The 21,239-nt window shown below is 41.0% G+C and overlaps 1 protein-coding gene across 5 annotated transcripts in view; it reads left to right on the top strand.

The window, feature by feature from the left end:
- cacna1g (calcium channel, voltage-dependent, T type, alpha 1G subunit) overlaps nucleotides 1–21,239 on the top strand; it is a 218,841-nt gene that overhangs the window by 183,157 nt on the left and 14,445 nt on the right. For 4 of the 5 annotated variants that reach the window (XM_063481626.1, XM_063481623.1, XM_063481622.1 and 1 more), the window contains 8 exons: nucleotides 2,563–2,714; nucleotides 7,350–7,459; nucleotides 9,272–9,405; nucleotides 13,380–13,450; nucleotides 15,925–16,003; nucleotides 16,353–16,474; nucleotides 17,963–18,382; nucleotides 19,994–20,146. In XM_063481626.1, the coding sequence (XP_063337696.1) occupies nucleotides 2,563–2,714; nucleotides 7,350–7,459; nucleotides 9,272–9,405; nucleotides 13,380–13,450; nucleotides 15,925–16,003; nucleotides 16,353–16,474; nucleotides 17,963–18,382; nucleotides 19,994–20,146 (1,241 nt within the window). The remainder of the gene's footprint in view (nucleotides 1–2,562; nucleotides 2,715–7,349; nucleotides 7,460–9,271; nucleotides 9,406–13,379; nucleotides 13,451–15,924; nucleotides 16,004–16,352; nucleotides 16,475–17,962; nucleotides 18,383–19,993; nucleotides 20,147–21,239) is intronic. The other variant, XM_063481624.1, reaches the window with a different exon arrangement.

Raw genomic sequence — 21,239 nt, 5'->3', positions numbered from 1 at the left:
GCTCTCAGCGAAGATGAACTGGAGCACAAATATAGAATGAATTCACTTGAAGGCACTCGGTAGAGTTCAGACCTCAACAAGTCTTCAACTCTCCGTTATTTACCTCGACAGCACCAAAGACAACAAAGCAGGTTTATTATCAGAGGCAGGCCTTATTTCTTAATGTTCTGTGCCCATGAGTCTGACTTATCATATGTGGCATAAACAAAAGTTTTCAGGAAGAAACTATTAAAAGTCAAACACCTTAACTTATTTAAATATCGCCGATTTAGGGACATATTTTCGGGCATGACCCTTTAGCTTCTTAGTTTTAGATCCCTATCTGTAAGTAAGACTTCTGACCTCTTCGTGCTCAGTGGAGGACCGTTGTTTGCATTGTTGTGCATGCAAAAAAACATGCGACCATGCTTTATTAAATAAATAAAAGAAATAAAAATCAGCTTTCTCCTCCATCCTCCGTCGAAGTCCACCATCTTGAATGACAGCAGAACGGCATTGAGGGCTTTCTTTAAGATTGCCACACATGAAACTACTAAATGGGAAGGAACCAAGCTGACTGGTGAGCACTAACTGACCTTTCAAAATAAGAGGGGAATGTCAGTAAACTGATCATCTTGCACAGATAGAAAAGTGTAAATAAACTGCAAATGAAGCCAGGCCTTAACGATAAATCCCCACAGCACTGTTTCCACCAATAGAAGCAATAATAGATTAGACATATCACATCATTGCTTTACTCTGAGTTTCTATTTTTAACAGAAACATTAGACTCGATCCATAATTCCAGGTGCTGCAACTCTGCTAGTCTTTGTTTAGCGTGCTGTCAGTGAAATGATCAACCTCCCACGCAAGACTCTTACATCAAAAGCTTTTCGGCAGTTCCTATGAGAGGACATCAAATCTTATAGGAAGTTAAAAGTGGCATTTCTTTCACTTATTTAACACTGAATTGCATGTTTTAGCTGTAATTAATTAATGTTATCAGTATTTTTGCTGCTATGAAGGAGCACTTACATCAGATCGATAGGTCTGACCGCTTCCCTTTGTTGTATCGCTAAAGATCACGCAGCGAAAATGCTAAGGCATGCCACGCGTAATTATAGCGTAGGCGGTTTCATCCACTTGAGCGCATTTTATCCAGCCTTTAATTGATGTGTTTGTGCCTGCAGTCAGTTTTGAGGAGGCCATTAGCTGACTGTGTTGTTTTTATTTTGAAAATCACGCTTATATTTTAATTAGATTTGTGTCTTTTGTTTGTATTTAATTGGGAAAAATAGCCTAAGTCAAAGATAACAGTACTCGAACGCGCGATCATTTTAGTTTAAAGCTAAACGAGCAGCGCATGAGTTCTTCCTCCCTTTTTGTCAAGTCACGCTCAAAGTTTCTGAAGGGCAGCCAATCACAGGTTTTGACATTGACCGCCATAAATACAAATTTGAATACTGCAGTGGGATAGATGGAGCTCAACATTTATAACTTTGCACCTGCTAAATTTTATATCCAAAATATAGATAGATAGATAGATAGATAGATAGATAGATAGATAGATAGATAGATATGTGTGTCTTTTTTCTATACTGGTTTTCCTGATTCAATAGGGAACCCTGTAGGCACACACCATGAATGGCGCACACATACACACTGGGAATAGTCTGAGTTCAGCACAGTTGCAGTCACAGTTAATTGGGTAGACAGGGAGTGTTCACAACACCCAAAGGATTTTTTTTAAATGTGTGTGTTCCCTTTTACATCCCTTTACTCATGTGACCTAGAGCCTCTCCTTCACTGATGGAGTGTTAGGGTGATAGATGGAACGAGTCTCCTCTCTCTTCCTCACCCTGACTCCCAGCCTATGCATCCATCCATCCATCCTCTCTGGACAAAAGGGAAGGGGTGAGGAATGAAGTGATGGATGAGTATGGAAAACTTTCCTAATGCGTTAATGTTCTTCTCCTGAGAGGAGGTGAGCAGAGGAGATAAGGAGAGACCGTGTCACATGATGATCAGGGAGAAAAAGGGTGAGAGGGCCACATCTCCAACCTGGAATAGCCCGACAGCAGCCGCCTCCCTGGAGTTTCTCTTTCAAACCCACGTTGAGCACTTGCTATTTGTCTCTTATCATTTCAGGGGAGAGTTATTTTAAAAAAGAAAGAAAGCAAGAGAGACAGAAAAGAAAATTTGATCAGAGGGGAGGGGATCTGATTTGATTAGTCGTGACTCCAGACCACAGGAGCGCTTGGCTGTAGTCTCTCTTTCTCTCTCTTCATTATCTGATCGGCCTTCTCTTTTTGCATCTCTTCCCATACTCTCATATTCTTAATGGGAGTCAGCCATTGTGAGTGACTTTAATGCATTGATGTTCCACTAACAACTTTCCTTTAAAACAAGGCTTCGTCGACTCCAGTCCTCAACACAGCAGCTCTACTGTATGTTGTCCCAGTGTAAAACCTCGCATCTCACTTTCTGAACATCACCTCCTCCTCCTTCTCCTTCTCCTCCTCCTCCTCCTACTCACCCCTGCCTTCACCCCAACTCCCCCCAACCATTTCCCACTTCCAACAGAAGCTCAGAGTAAGCCCTACTACTCGGATTACTCCCCCACCCGCCTTCTCATCCACAAGATGTGCACCAGCCACTACCTGGACCTGTTCATCACCATCGTAATAGGCCTCAACGTCATCACCATGTCAATGGAGCACTATCAGCAGCCTAAGGTCAGATGTTTGGGAAAACAGGATGCTGGCTTGGCTCAGTCCTTTGGGGGGAAAAAAGAGAAAAAGGTTTTACACATCTGTTTACATGTCAATCTAAAAAAAAATCACTATGTTTGAATATTAATATGAATATAAATGAAAAAATATTAATGTTAAATATTAAAAATTCCTTTGGATGTTCTTTTTCCATGAGTGGTTTTTCATTACCATCTCATATCAGTCACTTCAGATGATATAATGAATACAGTGCAGCTTCTCATAGTCCTACAGTTACAGACAAATGCATGCTCTTTTGTTGTGTCAGGAGTCTAATTCTTCAAATTTTGTCAATTCTTTCAAGTTTTTCTGCCATGAAAATAATATAAAAAGCTGATTATTGGCAACGCACGTTGGCTGTTAGACACTCCATTCCTTAATCTTCAGGTCAGTGGTATCTAAAAACGAATGTTATTGGAATTCTAGTTCAGCCTTCCAGGAACATGAGGTTTATAGCTTTGAATGCTTTAGGAGACAGTGTCAGGTGAACAAGCCTTTCCAACGATAATAAAATACTAATGAAAAAAAACCCCGCCTCACCAGTTCTTTGAACAAGGCTGAGAGAGGGATAAGGTCATCAGGGAAAACAAATGAAAGTTAGATAAGAACTGTAAAAAGCTTGGCTAGAAAGGCAGTGGTAAACTATAGAGGGAGGTCAAAACAATAAATACTGAATTTTTGGACAATCAATGAAAAGAAAAAGTCATATTAAAGGACTTTAAATAATGCTCCAACTGTAGAGAATTAAGGTAACCAGGTTTAGCCCAGATCCAATCCATTAAAGAAAGGTAATTATATGTATCCTGAGAATCACTGAGGTCTGGTTATGGATTCTTAGGATTTATAGTCTATATTTTAATCACCATCAGGCATCAGGCTTTGCCAGCTGGGATTTCTCCAACACTCATTTTTGAAATATGAGTCCATCACTTCATGTATCACATTGTTGGCCAACTGCTTAATCAGAGAACTGAGGTGGATTTTTGAAAAAATAAATGTGACTGAGTGGATAAAGTTGTATTTAGCAAGATGCATCAGATATCAATGGAGAGTCAACAAAAGTATAGGATTGCTCCTGGGTGGATAAGGGCGTTGTAAGGCATGGTATATGAAAATGTAGAGCAGGAAGCTAGATCCTAGCAACATGCTAAGAATATTAGTAGACAGTAAAAAAAATTACATGAGCCCTAAATTGAAGTTGTTTCTGAATTCTCTAAATATCTGGCCAGTACCACAATATAATGTTTGAATTGTTGCCTCTGATTGCCATCACAGTGGATTTTAGATCAAACAATGAAGTGCAGACTTTCAGCTTTAATTCAGGGATTTAATAAAAGCCTTGCATTAACTGTTGATGAATTATAGCCATTTTTATGCATGTTTCCCCATTTTCCGTTGTTTCTGAGGCAATTGATTGACAAGCAGGTTCACGGGCATGTGAGGTGTCACGGTTGAGGATGGTCAACCGTGGGGATGTGGGGAAGGAGGACCCAGGCGCGGAGCTCTGTGTGTAAACAGTGCGTTTATTTACAGTGTATGGAAACAAACAACAATAAATCCCCGTGCTCTCCCCTGACTCCCGTGTCGTGTCTTTCCCTGAAAAGTCCGTGTCTTTGTGCTCTCCGCTCCCGTGTCTCAGCACTCCTTGTGCTGGCTGCTGTCTGGCGCTCCACACTTCTCCTGGGGAAACAACAGAAGCAGCCGTCAGGACACTTTACAACTGCGGGCATACACACACTAACTTTACTAAGCTGAAGACTAACGTGGAGTCTCATGCAATGATCTCGCGTCGGTGGGAGCTCCAAGACTCTCCTAAGTAGCTCCCCCAACGAGCCCTGATCAGCAGCAGGTGTGTGGCAGGAGCTTCGGGTGTGGCCAGTCCCCTAGCAGGGCCACACCCACCAGGCCTGAAGGCGCCTGTAAACCGGTGCTCGCAGAAACACCTGCTTCCGTACACACACACACACACACACACATATCTGCAAGTATGGAGAAGAGGGGCAGCAACACCAAAAATACATATAATATAACATAAGTCCATAACTGCTCGGGGATCTTGGGTCGCTCAGACCCAGGACCCTGACATGAGGCCCAGGTCCAGAGAAAGTGAGAGAGTCTATCTTAAAGCTGAAAACAATTAACCTATTAAACAGACAGCAAAACTTTAGGAGTCACCAAGTCATCAACTAGTACATTCTTTAAAAAAGGACATGATGACAGAATTCTTTCCATGGTTAAGAAAAACAACTTGACAACATCTGTCAAAGTCAAGCACACTCTTGAGTGGGCATATCATTGTCAACCCTAAAATGAAGAGACGCCTTCATGAATGTAAATATAAAAGGGTTTACAACAAAGAAAACATCCGACACAGTTCTGTCACTGGAGCCTATCCCAGCTGTCTTAGGGCGAGAGGCAGGGTACACCCTGGACGGGTCTACAGTCTGTCACAGGGCAAAGACATAGACACAACCATTTGCACTCACATTCACTCCTATGGGCAATTTAGAGTTTCCAGTTAACCTAAGCCCACTAACTGCATGTCTTTGGACTGTGGGAGGAAGTTGAAGTACCTGGAGAGAACCCACACAAACACAGGGAGAACATGCAAACTCCATACAGAAAGACCCTGGCCTGATGGTGGAATTGAGCTAAGGACATTCTTGCTGTGAGGCAACAGTGGTAACCACTGTGCCACTGTGCTGCCAGACAGGTATCTCAGTAGGTTTGCCCCATGATCAAAAGGTCAGGGGTTCAAATCCGTACCATGTCTACACAATGGCTGCCCACTGCTTCACTGAGTGAATGGCTTAAATGCAGAGGACTAATTCCCCATGGGATTAGTATATGTGTATATATAATTTGTATAGATGAAAGTGAAATTATGTTGGGGGAAAAGGATTCAGAAGAAGGGAAACAGCTCATGATCCAAAGCATAATACGTCATCTGTCAAACACGGTGGAGGCTGCCTGTGGAAGCGAGCCACTATTGTCTATTGATAATGTGACGTTACCAGGAGAAGCAGGATGAGTTCTACAGTATACAGAGCTGTGCTCTCTGTCGCTGCAAAAGATTTTCATCCGAGTGCGGAGAGAGTCCTTACATTTAAAATAATGCTAGTTAGTTCAGTTACTTTTGAGCTTCTGAAAATGGGGTACCACATGTCAAAACAGCTGTAATTTCTAAACAGTTACCACAGTTCAGCCAAGCTTATAATAAATCTGCGAGTACTGCATTTGGGTCCTCTTTCTCTTCACACCTGGCCTTGACAACCCTGAGGTCGCATCTTTATCGTTTGATTTAAAATCTACTGTGGTCACAAACTGAGTTACTCTCCAAATATTTATGGAACTAACCATATAAAGCTGATCTCTGTCAGTAGGTACTACAGAATATGTTAAGGTACAAAAGGTTTGGTGGTTTAGAGCAGTGATTGGTTAAACTGAATGATGTTTTCAAGGAACCGTTGGTGTCAGATTAGAAGCTTTTTGGGTAGAATGTGGGGGTTTTACTTTTTAGTACAACAGAAGGTTGTACCAACGAATACCCTTAAGAGAAACAGAATGTTGTTTGTTAGAAGGCATTAAGACTGAACAGTGTTATTGGGTAGGATAGAAAGTTTAGCACAACAGATGGTAGCCAATACAGTGCAGCATCTCTGGGAAGAGTAAGAGGTTTGCTAAAATGCCTTTTGGTAGAAAATCTGGAATTTGTTTTTTGTTTGTTTATCTTGTACAACAACATCATTAGTAAAATTGTTATTAGATAGAATTGCTGAGTATAGATATTAAATAATGTTAGGTAGAACTGAATATATTTGGTTTGAATAAGAGACTACTTGGGAGTATGATATGTCAACAGAGAGTGCTAGCATAAAAGGTTGTAATAAGTGTAAAAACAGACATCTTCCTGCAGGAATCAATCAATGGTCTCTGACTGCTTTTAAAGTAGAACAGATTGTAGAAAGTAGAAAATAATAGATGGCTGGCATCAAGGGATTTATCACAAACTGGTGCCAACTGTTAGTGTATGAATTGCCACCAGTGAGACTTTAGTCCAATCCCTCCTGATGACCAGTTCCCTCCACAGCTCTCTGTTAAAGGTCAGTTTTTACATGCAGATGGGAAATGTGAATTCTCCCTCCAGCAAAAAAAAAAAAAAAAAAAAGAAGAAATGGCCACTTTGATTCTAATGGGCTTTTCATGGAGAATGAGGGAGGAACAGAGGGGATGGTGTGATCTATTCATGGAATGGCTAATTCTGAAGAAAGGACAGCCTTTGCATTATGGACCCTTTAGTATTTTATGAAAGGATTATAAAAGCATGAATGTGGTTTATTTAAGCTGCAAAACTAAGCAGCATAACAAGCCATTCAGTTTAAATCAGTGTTTTCCCATTAAAATATGAAAAAGATAGCAGCGAGGTGAGATCATTTCATTGGTTTTCTCTGCAGCTTCAGCACATTTCGATAAATAATGAAAACCACAGATCGCCATGGTGGAGTAAGAGAGAAAATTTAATGCCGGGTTTACAGACTTGTTAAAATGGATACTTTTGCACTTTATGAATCTGTAACTTTTTTTTATCATTTCTCTCAGGAGCTGGATGAAGCACTGAAGATCTGTAACTACATCTTCACTCTCATTTTTGTGCTGGAGTCGGTCTTCAAGCTGGTTGCCTTCGGCTTCCGACGCTTCTTCAAGGACAAGTCAGTATATAAATCTCTCGCAAGTTCCCCGACGTGTCATGTTGACCTTTCCCACACTGACACAAAGAAAAACTGAGATTCTGAATAAACATTTGCCTCCTGTTTTTCGGTTCTGACATTTGGGGTGGATGTGATATTTTAGTAGATTAGTGGTTGCTAGCACTTGTCTTTAAATTCTGAGTCATGTAGAAAATCTGAGGCAGCGTTCAGAGAAGTTAAATGAGCTTTTTCTAAGGTGCTCCAGTGACTGGTTCTCAGAGAGGCCTGCATGAATACAAACAGCCTTGTTAAACACCAATAAAACACAAATGCCTTAGATGATTTCATAGCTTTGAAATCTCTGGCCCTCTGCTGAAAACCACACAATAATACACAAACACAATCCCAGCAGCATTGCTGCATACTGGCACATGTTGCATATAAAGAAATACACCCACTAAACCCACACGCTTCAGTGGAGACATCGTGTTTCTGGACCAGAGCTGACCACCTAGGAGTCCACGATGTCTGTCCCGTTCGCCAGAGAAAGACCATTATCCTTTTCAAGTCTGGCAACAGCCCAGTTTAATAACAGCTCAGTCCACAACCTTTTATTTTTGCACACATGATCAGGCTGTTTCCAAGTACAGCAGCATTTAGCCAAAGAACCCCTGAGCTAATTTGAAAATACATATATAATTTCAGGTGGATTGATTAATGCAGTTTCAGTAGATATAGGGATATGTGGAATTAAATGTCAAACTCTGAGCAAAACAAAGCCTCACATGGATAGAAACAATATAAATAGCAGTGCAATAACCAGGTTACTGCGACCACCCACCTCTGTCTTCAGGTTTTATACATTTACTTCATTCCAGACTTGTCGTTTATTGAACGGCAACTTCAAAACTGGTCATGTCTGAACATTTTGTGGACCATGCCTATGTGACTGGAATCATATCGTGGCTGCTTTTTAAAAAAATTTCCTCATAGCACTTAAAATAGTCAGCACGCTCTCACTGTCATGGAGAAAATGATCCGTCTCTAAATTTCATGAGTTATTTGATTAGTTAAATATGCATGACTAAAGCTTTGGAACACTGAGGTGATACATTATACAGAATCTTTTGAGCGCCACTGTAGACTTAACAAAGGCCATGAAAGCTGTGTTGTACCCAGGATTCTTCCTTAGCGTTATCCATTTTCTATCCATGTTGAAGTTCTCCTAAATAAGGGACCATCTCTGTCATGATGGGATCGACCCAGCTGTTTACTGGGCAGAATGATGGTGGAGTTCTTACTATTGTGATGTCGAATTTTGGAATGTGTTTCCTCTAAGCACTCCAACTTACGGGGAAGTATAGCTTCCTTGCTAAGTACTGCATGAGAAAATCAAACATCTCTGCTCATATGACACTCGAGCCAGGAGGTGATTAGCTTTGCCAAAGCAACTAGAAACAAGAACAGTAAAATGCTAGTTGTGAATGCGATAACTCGAGAACGAATCAGTGCTGTGTCTTCAGACACAACAGCACTTCTTAGCGCACTCAGTCAAAAACATAAGACTGTAGTTCTGAGTTGGACTGTTGTCGATTTCTTAAAGTTCAAAGTCATCAGATCTGTGACTCAGTTCTGACTGAAGTCCACTTCATATGACTGGAGTTCACACTTGTGTGATGGTGGAAATGACTCACATATGGGTGATTTGTTTGAGTCCATTTTTGCAGCCAATCACATTTATCCGAGGTTTCAGTGAAAACAACTAACCCAAGTCTGTGTTTGGTGCTGATGAGTATGTTTTGTGTACGTCTGTGTGTGGTTGTTGGCGTGTAGGTGGAACCAGCTGGATCTGGCCATCGTGCTGCTGTCCATCATGGGCATCACTTTGGAGGAGATTGAGGTCAACGCTTCTCTGCCCATCAATCCCACCATCATTCGCATCATGAGAGTGCTGAGGATTGCTCGAGGTATGACACTCCCCCTTGCTCCTTTTTACTGCTAATTCCCCCCCCCCCCGACCCTTACACAGTGTGAGACACCAACGCACAGCAAACTCTTTCAAGGTGCTGTACTTTGAAGATGATGTAAAACACACATCCCCGGGACTCCCCTCTTTGTCATTTTTTGCATGGCAGATCTCAGCATGGTTCGGGCAGGCTGTGAGCCGACCAGATGGCACAGAGACACACAGTCAGCTGACAAACTGAGAAGAAGCGAAGGGAGAGAAAAACACAGGGTGAGGAAAGTGAGCTTAGGGTGTGAGAGAGCCAAAACACACTGTGACAGTAAGTGAACTAAGCTGCAAGAAGCTAAGGAGAGGATAGGGTACCGTAAAGAAGGATGAAAGAGATGTAAGAATAAAAGAGAAATAAATGAAAGAGATGGGACTGATGAATGACTTCTGACCTTAAAATAGACTACCAGGAGGTGAGATGAAATCAGGAGTGAAAAAGGTGTGCAGAGTAAAAGAGGTTCAGGCTGATTATTGGAAGATAGGAGAGATAAGAGGCTTTACCAGAAGGCTTGAGGAGAGGAAACAAAAGGAAGGAAGATGAGAGAAAGAGGAGCTAAGACATGCAGAATGGGAGCCTGTCTGTTTGGTCCAAACACTGAATGTGCAGCGATTAGGTAGCATGGAAGTCGTGATTAATTGTTGTCGCTCAGCCGACCCAAACACATTTTTTCTTTGTTTGTCTGTGTGTATTTGATGGGTCCAGTCTTTCTGTCTGGCATCAGCATGCCTCTCATAATCAGACTGAGCAGGAATCTGAGTTAGGTAGATTAAATTCACATGTTGTCAGCAGTGGAATCAAAAGGCGGTGGGTTTTCTGTCCAACGCTGTCAGTGAGATGCATCACATGTGTGTCCTTTGTGCACAGAAAAGCTGGCAGAAATTCCAGCTGTGTAAGTTAACAGACTAATCAATATCACAACTCAGACACAGGAGAATCTGATGGATTAAAACTAAGTGTTGTTTTACATTTAATGTTTAAAACAGAATGTAGGCTTCGACCATGTGCGAATTTGATGTAGTCCACAAGTACAAATAGGTGTCCTGGTTTAGGATAACCATGCTCATAGAACAATAAAAATGTTATAAAAGTGCTTACAGCTAACAAAGAAAATTCAGGGAAGAAATGTCTTAGAAATTATATTTATTACTGATGCTCTAAAACTTCAGAAACTGTTGAAAAAACTTTTCCTTCCTACTATCCAAGCAGAGGTTTGAGGCATCTTCCAGGAATGGTGAAGCTATTTTCCAGAGAACTGTTTGGTCAATTGGATTTTTTCAGCCACTGAAGACTTGCTTTCATTTCATTTTTGCGTCTGCATTTCAGCCCGAACTTCAACATGAAAGATGAGATTTTTACTACATTACCTTTTGATTAGATTAAAGTGCTGATTAAATCAGCTCAAGTATTTTCAGTTTTTATAAAATGAACTATTAAACTCACTTCAAATTGGATTAAATTACCATAATGAAAAAATAAGCACCCTAACACACTCTTGTGTTTTAACAAAATTCAATATTTATTAGTCAATATTTACTATTTTTTTCATTTCACAAAAGCTGTAATTACACTGGTTTAGGCACCAATAAGTGATGTGTTTAATAACTATCTCAAATAAATAACAAAAGCAATTCCTCATACTTTTATTGCTTATTATTTTACTATATGGCAAAAAGTAACAACTCACTCACCATAAGCAGTGAGACAACAGCTTGAGAATCTTCAACCCACCAACCCCTTGCACTCATGGTGTCACAGCTTAGCAATCCTAACATGAAGGCAAATAAAACATTACCACAGTGAGTGGCATTTTACATGACCTTATGTGCATATGCTTTGCTCTTTCAAACCTTGAACTTGCACAACACACCCACACAAAATGCTATTAATAGACATGGGCATAAGGTTAGTTGTCGGCTTTTATCCCTCTTAGCAATTTCGTGGTCAAATCCATGATTCAAAACACATGCCTACTTAATTTGTAAAGTAGTTGAAGTTGACAGTACTCAATCCTTTTAAAAATTGCTTTTGACATTTATATTGAAAGTATGTGTTAAAGTGCAAAATAACAAGGAAATATCTGTTATCTCGTGTCTTGCTAGTTTATGTTGTGGAGTTATTAGTTACTGTAGCTCGAGTGATTACACCAGAACATTATAAAGTTAGATTGTTTTGGAAAAATCACCTTGAGGCAGTTTGAACTGTTACTATGTTTTCAAGGCTGTCTTTACAGCTGATTAATGGATGTAATGTTTATCAAGTTATGGTCAGCGCTTTGCTAATCTGTCTGGCATATGTTTAGATGTTTCAGTGGTGGCAGCTGAAGTGCAGACAGATGCCTTTCAGTGGTAAATGCATCATTAGTGGCCATATAATTATTCAGAGAAAAGTGATGTTTCTCACTGGAATATGTGTCATGTTAGCTGAGCTAATATATTGAAGCTAACAGATGTATGGCAGTGTGGGTTAAAAGTGTGTGGTTAAAATAAAAGTACATTTTTTTGCAAATGTGGGATTTCCCTTTTTTGTGTCCTATGTTTACTGGTTTTTTGTTAATATGTGAGTAATTGATATAGATAAAAATATATCTCTTATTATTCCATAACATGTTTTCTTCCCAGTTTAAAAGAGATCACGATAGCACTGTGATTCTATTGATGCTTATTTAGATTATTCATCTTGTGTTTAGCAGGACTATACATCTATTTTTATTCAATACATTATGTATATGCCAACATTAATGCACATATCTAATCAGCTAATCACATGGCAACATCAGAATAGGTAAGACAGGTAATTTAAGTGCCTTTAAGCATGATATGGCTTTGGTGGACGATGGTTTGGTGGTTTGTTGATCTTCTGGGATTTTCCTTCACAATCATCTCTGGGGTTTACAGAAAATGGTCTGAAAAGGGAAACTGTCCAGTGAGCGGGAATTCTCTGTGCATAAATGCCTTGTTGATGTCAGTGGCGCATGGCCAGACCACTTCGAGCTAATACAGTTATGCAACACTAACAAAAAGAAGTCTGTATTACAACCATGGTCTGCAGACGAGCATCTCTGAATGCACAACACACAAACCTTAAAGCAGATGGGCTACAGCAGCAGAAGACTATACCAGGTGCCATTCCTCTGGTTCACCAAAATTGAACAATAGAAGACTGGAAATCCTTGCATACCCTGATGAGTCTATAGTAAGATCAGAATTTGACTTAAACAACAACAACATGAAAGCATGGATCTATCCTGCCTCGTATCAACAGTTCAGGGTGGTGGGGGATATTTTCTTGTCCCCTTTAGCACTGACCATGTCCATCTCTTTATGACTACAGTGTACCCACTGTTTAAAGTAGTTCACAGGTAGTAAAAATTATTATCATTTCATTAACAGTGAGGATATTGACTAAGTTTTAATTTGCTGTAAGTTTTACTAATTTTTAGTAAGTATTATCAAGCTGTTTATGTTGCGAGTCTTTATTGGCTGATAAATCCCAAGTCACTTAAATTAGGATGACAAGTGTTATGTCTTAAATCTGTTGTCTGATTTTTGTGCTGTGTATTCAAAAATTGCCCAGGAGGAGTGGGGGGGTCATTTGCTGCCTAATTTTGTTTCCTCGGGTTAATGTTTACACATTTGCTACAATGTATCATCTGTCATTCTTGCTGTAGTTCAATTGGTGCTCAAGTCATACTGGTAACCCTACCGAGTCACTGGGGGATATGACCTCAGTCATGTCGTCTTAAGAGCTCAGTGGTGTTTAATACAAGAAAATGAGTGACTAAGCTAACAGAGCAGGATTAGACTGTAAGTGAGAGAAATGTTGTGTCCTTTCAGTTCCACAGCAGGCCTGCTCTGTTATGTAAGACTGAAAAATCATAATATTGGTGAGATTTTGTTTTTTCATTCTGTGTTTGCGTGTCCCCACAGTATTGAAGCTCTTGAAGATGGCAGTGGGGATGAGAGCTTTGCTGGACACCGTTATGCAAGCCCTGCCTCAGGTACGCGCCGCTAAATAACACCCACCAAAGCCGCGAAACTCTACTTCCGTCCTCATCTGCATTTTTTTTTCCTCCATGGATTTCACATCCCACAGAAACTGTCCCTAAAGTTACATCTCAAAAGCATTTCCTTTTTGTGTGTGTGTGCTGCAGATTCTGCTGTTTCAGGGCGTCGTCTTTCCCACGAGTTTTCTCTGCTCAACTCCAGAGACCCTTATTTGCATTAGAAGCCCCCTGCAGAGATTGGAAAGTGAATGTAGCTTCAGGTTTTTGTTTTGAACCCTAGGGTGGGTGGATTTGTGGGTTACAGAGTTAGTAAATTAGAACAACTTCTGCAGTGTTTTGCAGAAAGTCAAAAAGTCTTATATTCGCAATGTTCTTTCATAACACCTCTGTCGTTCCTTTTCAGAGAGACACAGAGATCGAGTGTTGTTCCAGGCTCCTTGAGCTTGTCAGAAGTGTTCATTATTAATAAATCTGATGATAGGCGGGTGGTGGAGGTGCGAACAGGTTGCTACATGCTGATAATCATTGACAGCAGCAAACCATAACGCTTTTCATTATTTAAACCACCCCTGTGTCAAAGCTCTAATCCCTTGTTTTTCCTATCACTTTCTACAGCTCCTCTTTTTATTTTTATTCCAATCTTGCACCTTTATTTTGTAGACTGCATATAAAAATGGATTGGCTAGGAAGTCCTTTCTCCATATACAGGTTAATTATATGGCTACTTCAAGGCTGCAGAGACATTTGACTCAGTCGTACAGTGGCAGACTTGGACAAGAGCCTCAGAAACACTCTGTCATCTAAAAAGAAAGTCCAGTTGAAACAAATCGTTCAATGACACCTCCTCTAAATGTACCGTTTATGCATTAAAATCAATATGATTTGGACTGTTTCAGTTAGTGTCTCTCACAAGGCACTCTGCACACCGCTTTGTAACCCACCTCCACCCCAGATACTGCTTTCATGCTGTGGCTCACTTGTTCAGTGTCATGAGAAAAAGGAAAAAAGAAAGTGCTCTAAAGGATTATTCAATAGGTGCTCATCAGTAGGGCGAACACAAGCTCAATTTAAAAAAGGGGGAGGTTGCTAAGGCACTCTGTCAAGGATAAAATGTAACGAATTTATTCTTGAAGCAGTTCAGCAAGAAAAACAGGCCAACACATATCGACTACATCTCTTCATCAGGGCGTCACAAATACACAATCAGTCAGGATTAAATACCACCAAGTAATTTAACCCCTAGACGGTACAAAAAATTAAAAAGACAGATTAACAAACAAAATACAAAACAATCTGTGGATTAAGGACAAAAAAGTTTATTCTAAATTTACCGTAAATCAAACTAGAACATAATCAAACGGTTAAAATACTGCATACCGAGTAGACTATTTTACCAGACAAAACATGAGTCTGGGGAGGTAAAGAGACCTGTCGGGACCAATGGTACTTTCAATCAGTTGTAAAATCACACACACTAAAATCCATGGCTTCTCTAGTCCACAAGGTGGGTTGCCAGTGTAATAGCTTTTATTGGCTTAACCCCAACATCTGGTGATGTTTAAACAACAAGGCCAGAGAGTCATGCCCAGTGGAACCTTTTGACGTACAATGATCTGTCTTCTATTTGGCATTGTTCTTTTTTCTTTTTGTTTGTTTGTTTTTTCTCATCTCTTTAATGGCAAATTGCTAGCTAATGTACACCAGCAGGAGAACACCAAATCACATTTACCCTTATTAACAAACAGATTGATTAGCCCTTCAGATTCAGCATTTTGAAACTGGACACATCAGTCACGATGCTGGCCTGCTCGAAAAAGATCATTTACAAAATGAGAGTCATGTTGTCCTCAGAGAGACTTAAACTAGCCACTGAGATGAACTCAGACTCCCCAATAAACTCCAGAGGGGTTGCCTCCTTCAGAAAGAATGCAAGGTTACAGCACATCCCTGATGACTTAACTTTTCTAACCCAAAAGCAACACCAATCTTTTATACAAAGCCTACCTGCACTCATTGTCAATTTATTATTTTCCAGATGATCATGCTAGATGTCTAGATTCTAACACATTAACTAATTTTCAAATTAACAAAATAAACCGCCCGAATACAATAAACAACTGGCTGTGAGTGATGTCAGCAGCGCTAGATGGCAGCGCTGACGTCTGAGATCATTTTTTTCTTCACTTCTGGGAGGCTGTGGTGCTGTCCATCTTTACCTGCTTTGTGTCAGACACTCATTCACATCATTGAAGCATGCATTCGCTTGGATAGGAGATGTGTTTTTTTAACAAATGCTCAGTCACTACAGCTTATCTTATACTTTCTCTAACTGCTCTAGAACCATCCTCCATTCTACCCCGCCCCCCACCCCGAATGAGATGTTTGTTGTCCCTCCTTATTGGTTTATTTTCCCTGGGCTTTATCTCCTCTGACTAATCGCTCTCTTCCTTCCTGTTGTCTCCCTGCAGGTGGGCAATCTGGGTCTTCTCTTCATGCTCCTCTTCTTTATCTTTGCAGCGCTGGGAGTGGAGCTGTTTGGTGACTTAAGTAAGAACACATGCACAATAAAGAGATACTGTGCAGGCAGTAGAAAAAGAAGGAAACGAAATCTCACACTTAGTTTCCACTCAGGTCACACAACTCTCCCCTCTGTGGGTTTAATTCATCTGATATTAATTGCTTCCTCGAATCCTTCGTTGAAATACTATATTGATCTCCTTAATTGTATCTTGAAGCTTTCAGAGCTATAAAATGCTATCACAGTAACTATTATATTATAGGAAAATCCAACTGAAAGCCATGAACACTGCTATCTTTTTTTGTTTCATTCTCTCCTTTACTCTCTGGCTAATCCTCTTTTTGTTTATCTCCTCCCACTTCCCTCTTGTCTCTGCAGTTTGTGATGAACTCCACCCCTGTGAGGGTCTGGGGCGCTACGCTACATTTAAAAACTTTGGGATGGCCTTTCTGCTGCTCTTCAGAGTTTCCACTGGAGACAACTGGAATGGCATAATGAAGGTGAAACCAACTCTGCAGTTTCAGATCCATAGACCACTCATACTCTACATTCACTCTTTTGTATCTGCACATTCTGCAGGTCCAGTTCTGTTTTAAAATGACTCGGCAATATGACTGTTTAAGTAGAATTGCAGAGGTAACATTGAGGAAGTTGTAAGGGATGAACAAACTATCACATTGAGACCTTCACACCATTCTGGCTTAGTTACCCATTATTGTATATAAGTTGTCAACCACTGGTTTGAAAACTACTGTTTAAAGCCTTGATGTCAACCTTTAGTGTGGCCATCACATTTTTGTAACCAGATGTGGCCATATTCAAATAATACTGCATTTACAGTTGGGAGGACAGTGGTTGGGACCATAGTATGACCAGTCTTATTGTGACAGAGTGCAATGAACTTGCAGTTTTGCTGCCAATGAAATGGTTGCTTCATAGATGGGGACCAGGTTTGCCACAACTCTGTTTCAAAGTGATTTTGTTGTTTAAGAAAACAACAAAATGCTATTAAGACGGAATCGGCTATCAGTTTGCAGTTAAATGGGGTCAAGCTAGCAAATACATGTGATCTGTTTGTGATAAAAGAGCATTTATCTGATAGTGGCAAAAATTGCAAATTCAATCTGCATACACAAACATTCACATTAACTACTTAGATTCAGGTTCCAATCAGAATCTTGTGTGTTTGCAATAGAAATTCAGAAATTCTTCCACAAATAGTGATGTAGTTGCTGCTGGACTGCGATTCAACGGTAAAATGACAGAAGTGCCCTGCAATCAGAATGCAACCAGCTAAATGGAGTCATTCTGTGTTGCTTGGAGGCAGATTGCCTTATGGTTGAAAGAGGTCACCCAGAAGTTGAGAGTGTTGCACATGCTCCAGAAGTTACAAAAATCAATTGTGCATCAACGACCGATATTTCCTAGTCTCAAGGAGGATGCCGTCCTGTTTATTCTCCAGTGTGACTGAGTGAGCCATAGGAGGATGTACAGCTAAATTATCAGCTTAAGTTTGCAAGCTCAGCTAGCAAGCTGGATCCACTGTATAAGAACATTACACAAACACAGATTCCTGCTAATTATAAACACATAAATAAATAAAATACTGGATCTTCACCACCAAAACCAAAGCACAGATATTTTGGATGGTGTGTTAGTACAGTTAACCAGGAAGCATTATTAATGGTGAGATAATTCACTTTAAAATGCTCCCAAAGGTAAAAACACCACAGACCAGCTCCACATTAGTGATTAAAATTAGCTTAGGTGACACCTGGCAGACATCCAGGAGCTAAATCCATCAGTAAGCCAACAAGACGATGCCCCAACTTGAGTGATGGGTCACTGCAAACCAGTACAAAGTTGTTCTTACTTTGCTGTTGTAATGATCATCGGCTGTGAATGGTCACCCACCTGTAGGTGCATGTTCTTAACTAGAACATTTAACTAGAATACTACTAAATCCACCGTCTGTACGGTCTTTCCAGGATACGTTGAGGGACTGCGCCCAAGATACAGGCACCTGCTACAACACTGTGGTTTCTCCCATCTACTTCGTCTCCTTTGTCCTGACCGCTCAGTTTGTCCTGGTCAATGTGGTCATCGCAGTACTGATGAAGCACCTGGAGGAAAGCAACAAGGAAGCCAAGGAGGAGGCGGAGCTGGAGGCGGAGATGATGGAACTGGAGATGGAAGCGGGGGACATAGCAGCAAGGTCGCCCCAGCTCAACCCTCTGACACTGGGTATGGACAGGTCGAGTTCTGGGGGTTCCCCCTGGAGGTCTCCCAGAGGAGTGGATACAGAGCAGGAAAGGGATGGTCCTATGGACTCACCCACTGCTGATATAACCAGAGACTCTGTAGGCATCAGAGCAGAATCCCCTTCATGCACAGAGCCCCAACTGGAGGTAAAGAATCTGGTTGTCCTGCTTTTGTGGTACGTGTGTGAGTTAGACATGGCACGTGTGTTACTGGCTGTAATTTTGAAGGAATTCTTCTCATAAGCTTTGTTTATGTTTGTGCATTTAAATTCTCTCTGTCCGTATTTTGGCTGATGCCATGTTGTCTTTTTCCTTTTTGTCTTTTGGAGGTAGAACTGAACATGTTTGGTTGAGTCTAGGAAATTTCACAAACAGCTGCTCATATGTAACAAACTAATCTTTTTTTTCTCTCTGTCTCTCAAAAAAAAAGTCAATCTGTACTTCACAACAAAGCATCACTATTATTTGCCAGATAATCCCATTAAAAAAAGAGGTGAATAGACCTAATTCAGTTACTCAGATTAGCTTGTACCAAGCTGGAAACATGATTTTTAATTCTGTTGTGCATTATAAGATGATTTGGACACTGCTGGAACCGGGGCCAGGCTGTGAGGCTCGTTAGATGACCCCTTCATTGTCGTTACCTCTAACTCTGGTTCAAACCATTAGTTGATTCAGCAGCTCGCGCTGAGTAATGCTGAGAATGTGGCACGCCATCTAAAAAAGTTGATTACTTGCTCTTCGCTGGTCTCGGTGCAATAACTGTAGTCCACCCATAAATAAACCAAGCCAGGGATGGCTATATTAGGCTGTGTTTACCAGACAGCCTGACATCATCTCAGAATACAAATGGATGCATTTATCTGAAACGTACCCAAAACGGTTGTCATATTTTGAAGCTCTCAGGTGAAGATCTTTGTCTGCTGCACGTGTACAACGCAGGACTGGACATAGCTCCCTCGCATATCAGACGCTAGTTTGCAAATGTCTGGGTTTTTCTTGGTTATGCACAGTCACATCCAGAAAATATAGCTGCTCAGATTTATTATGCTGTGTGACCCACGCTGGCCCATATCGGGATGCTTTACAATTTGTGTGCATTCACGGCTATGTCTGTGTGTGTGTGTGGTTATGTGTGTGTCTGTGTTTAGCTGGTCCCTCTAGAGGACATGCCAGTCACAGACAGGTCACAGTGCCATGGGAAAGCTGGACCACAGGGCCTTGTTGTTCACTTCAACAGCTATTTCCAGACAACGGGGAACTTTGGGGATAGGAAATAGAGGTTTCGCTATCGTTATCCCTCCCTCCCTAAGATCTTATCCTTCTTCCCTCTACTCCTCTCCCAAAACGTGAGCGGTTAAGTCACACTCTTCTCCCCCAGCCTTCTTGAAGACCAGCTCTGCTGCGGTCTTGTAGTGCCCCCTTGTGGGTTTGAGTGGTAAGACATTGCTGTTGACTAAGAGGTGTTTGTTTACTACATTGCTGTGCAATTTGAAAGACTCGACAGGTCATTTAGTAAGAAGCCTTTAGCAGCCCACAACAGAGCATTTGTTCCCTCTGAGATGTTTCTCTCGTCTTTTGTGTTTCTATAACTGTTTCTGCCTGACTGTCCTTTTCTTTGTGAGCCATTCTTCTGTCCATACTTATTCATGTATCTTTGTATGTAACTCTCCCCCTGTCCTTGTTTTCTTCTTTTTTCTTTTTTCCTCTATTTCTGTCTTCGCTCTCTCTCTCTCTATTCTCTCTGCATTATCCAAGTTTGTCCAGCGGAGGGCACTCTTTGACTCAGTCTCCCTGGTCATCCAGGGTTCAATGGAGGGGGAGATGAGTCTCATGGACAACCTGTCCGGCTCTATCTGCCACTACTACGCGCTGCCCCCCAAGCCCAGCAAGCACAGCACCGACAAGAAGGTCAATAATCACCAGAAGCATCCCTGATGGATCGCCTCCTCCATGTCATATGTGGTTTCGTAGTGTCTTTATCTGTGTGCACCATGTAGGGCTGCTCAAGTACGAAGTAACGAAAATACTAATATTTATCTTGTACTGTCACATCTGGTGCTATTAATATAATACACACACTTGTTTTAGTAACACTACAAATTATCGATCGATAATAAATGAAGTATTGATTGTTAACTGAGCTTTAGGTCATAGGTATAAAGGTAATATAGATAATATGGATACTATAGATAATAAAATGAAAAACAAAGGTGTACTAATTGATTATTTACTAGTTAGTTGGACTGTATCAATCAATCAATCAATCAATCTTTATTTATAAAGCACTTTTCATACAAAAAAAAACTGTAGCACAAAGTGCTTTACATGGTTAAAAGCAGCCCACCCCACCCCACCCCACCCTCCCACTCATTCCCCAGACTCTCATTAGCAGAAACGGTCATGGATACACACATTCTCTCTCACCCCCCCCCCCCCCCCCCCCCCACACACACACACACACACACACACACACTTAAAGAGTAAAATTGGGCTGGGTACGCATTAGCCAAGTGAGGAAACACTATCACAGGGAGCTGTCTGCACCGGGAGCCAGTCACAGACCGCAGCCTCCAGGCTGGGCACACAGCAGGAGGAAGGCAAAGAAGCCCCCCAGCCAGGCTGAGAGGGTCCACAGAGCCCCAGCAGCCACGGTCGATCACAGCCCCGGTGCAGAGAGCCCCCTCTGAGGAAACACTGGAGATATGACCTAATAAGAATATAAACAGGATAAAAAGATAAAATAAATAAGAGTGGGATACAGTATAAATATAAGTATAAACAGAGTAAGAAGATAAAAAATGAATAAGAATACAATCAATAAATATTAGGTAAAACTAAATTAATAATATAAATAGAATAACAGGATAGAATAAATAAGCATAAAATAAATAAACGTTAGTTAAAAGCTAAATTAAAAAGGTGGGTCTTGAGCCTGTTTTTAAAAACATGAATGTTCTCTGCGGCCCTGAGCTCCTCCGGCAGGCTGTTCCACAGTCGAGGA

This window comes from Pelmatolapia mariae, linkage group LG8, assembly GCF_036321145.2.
Source record: "Pelmatolapia mariae isolate MD_Pm_ZW linkage group LG8, Pm_UMD_F_2, whole genome shotgun sequence".
Classification (NCBI taxonomy): Eukaryota; Metazoa; Chordata; class Actinopteri; order Cichliformes; family Cichlidae; genus Pelmatolapia; species Pelmatolapia mariae.
Note: the sequence above shows the minus strand (reverse complement) of the source record. Positions and strands in the feature narration are given on the sequence as shown.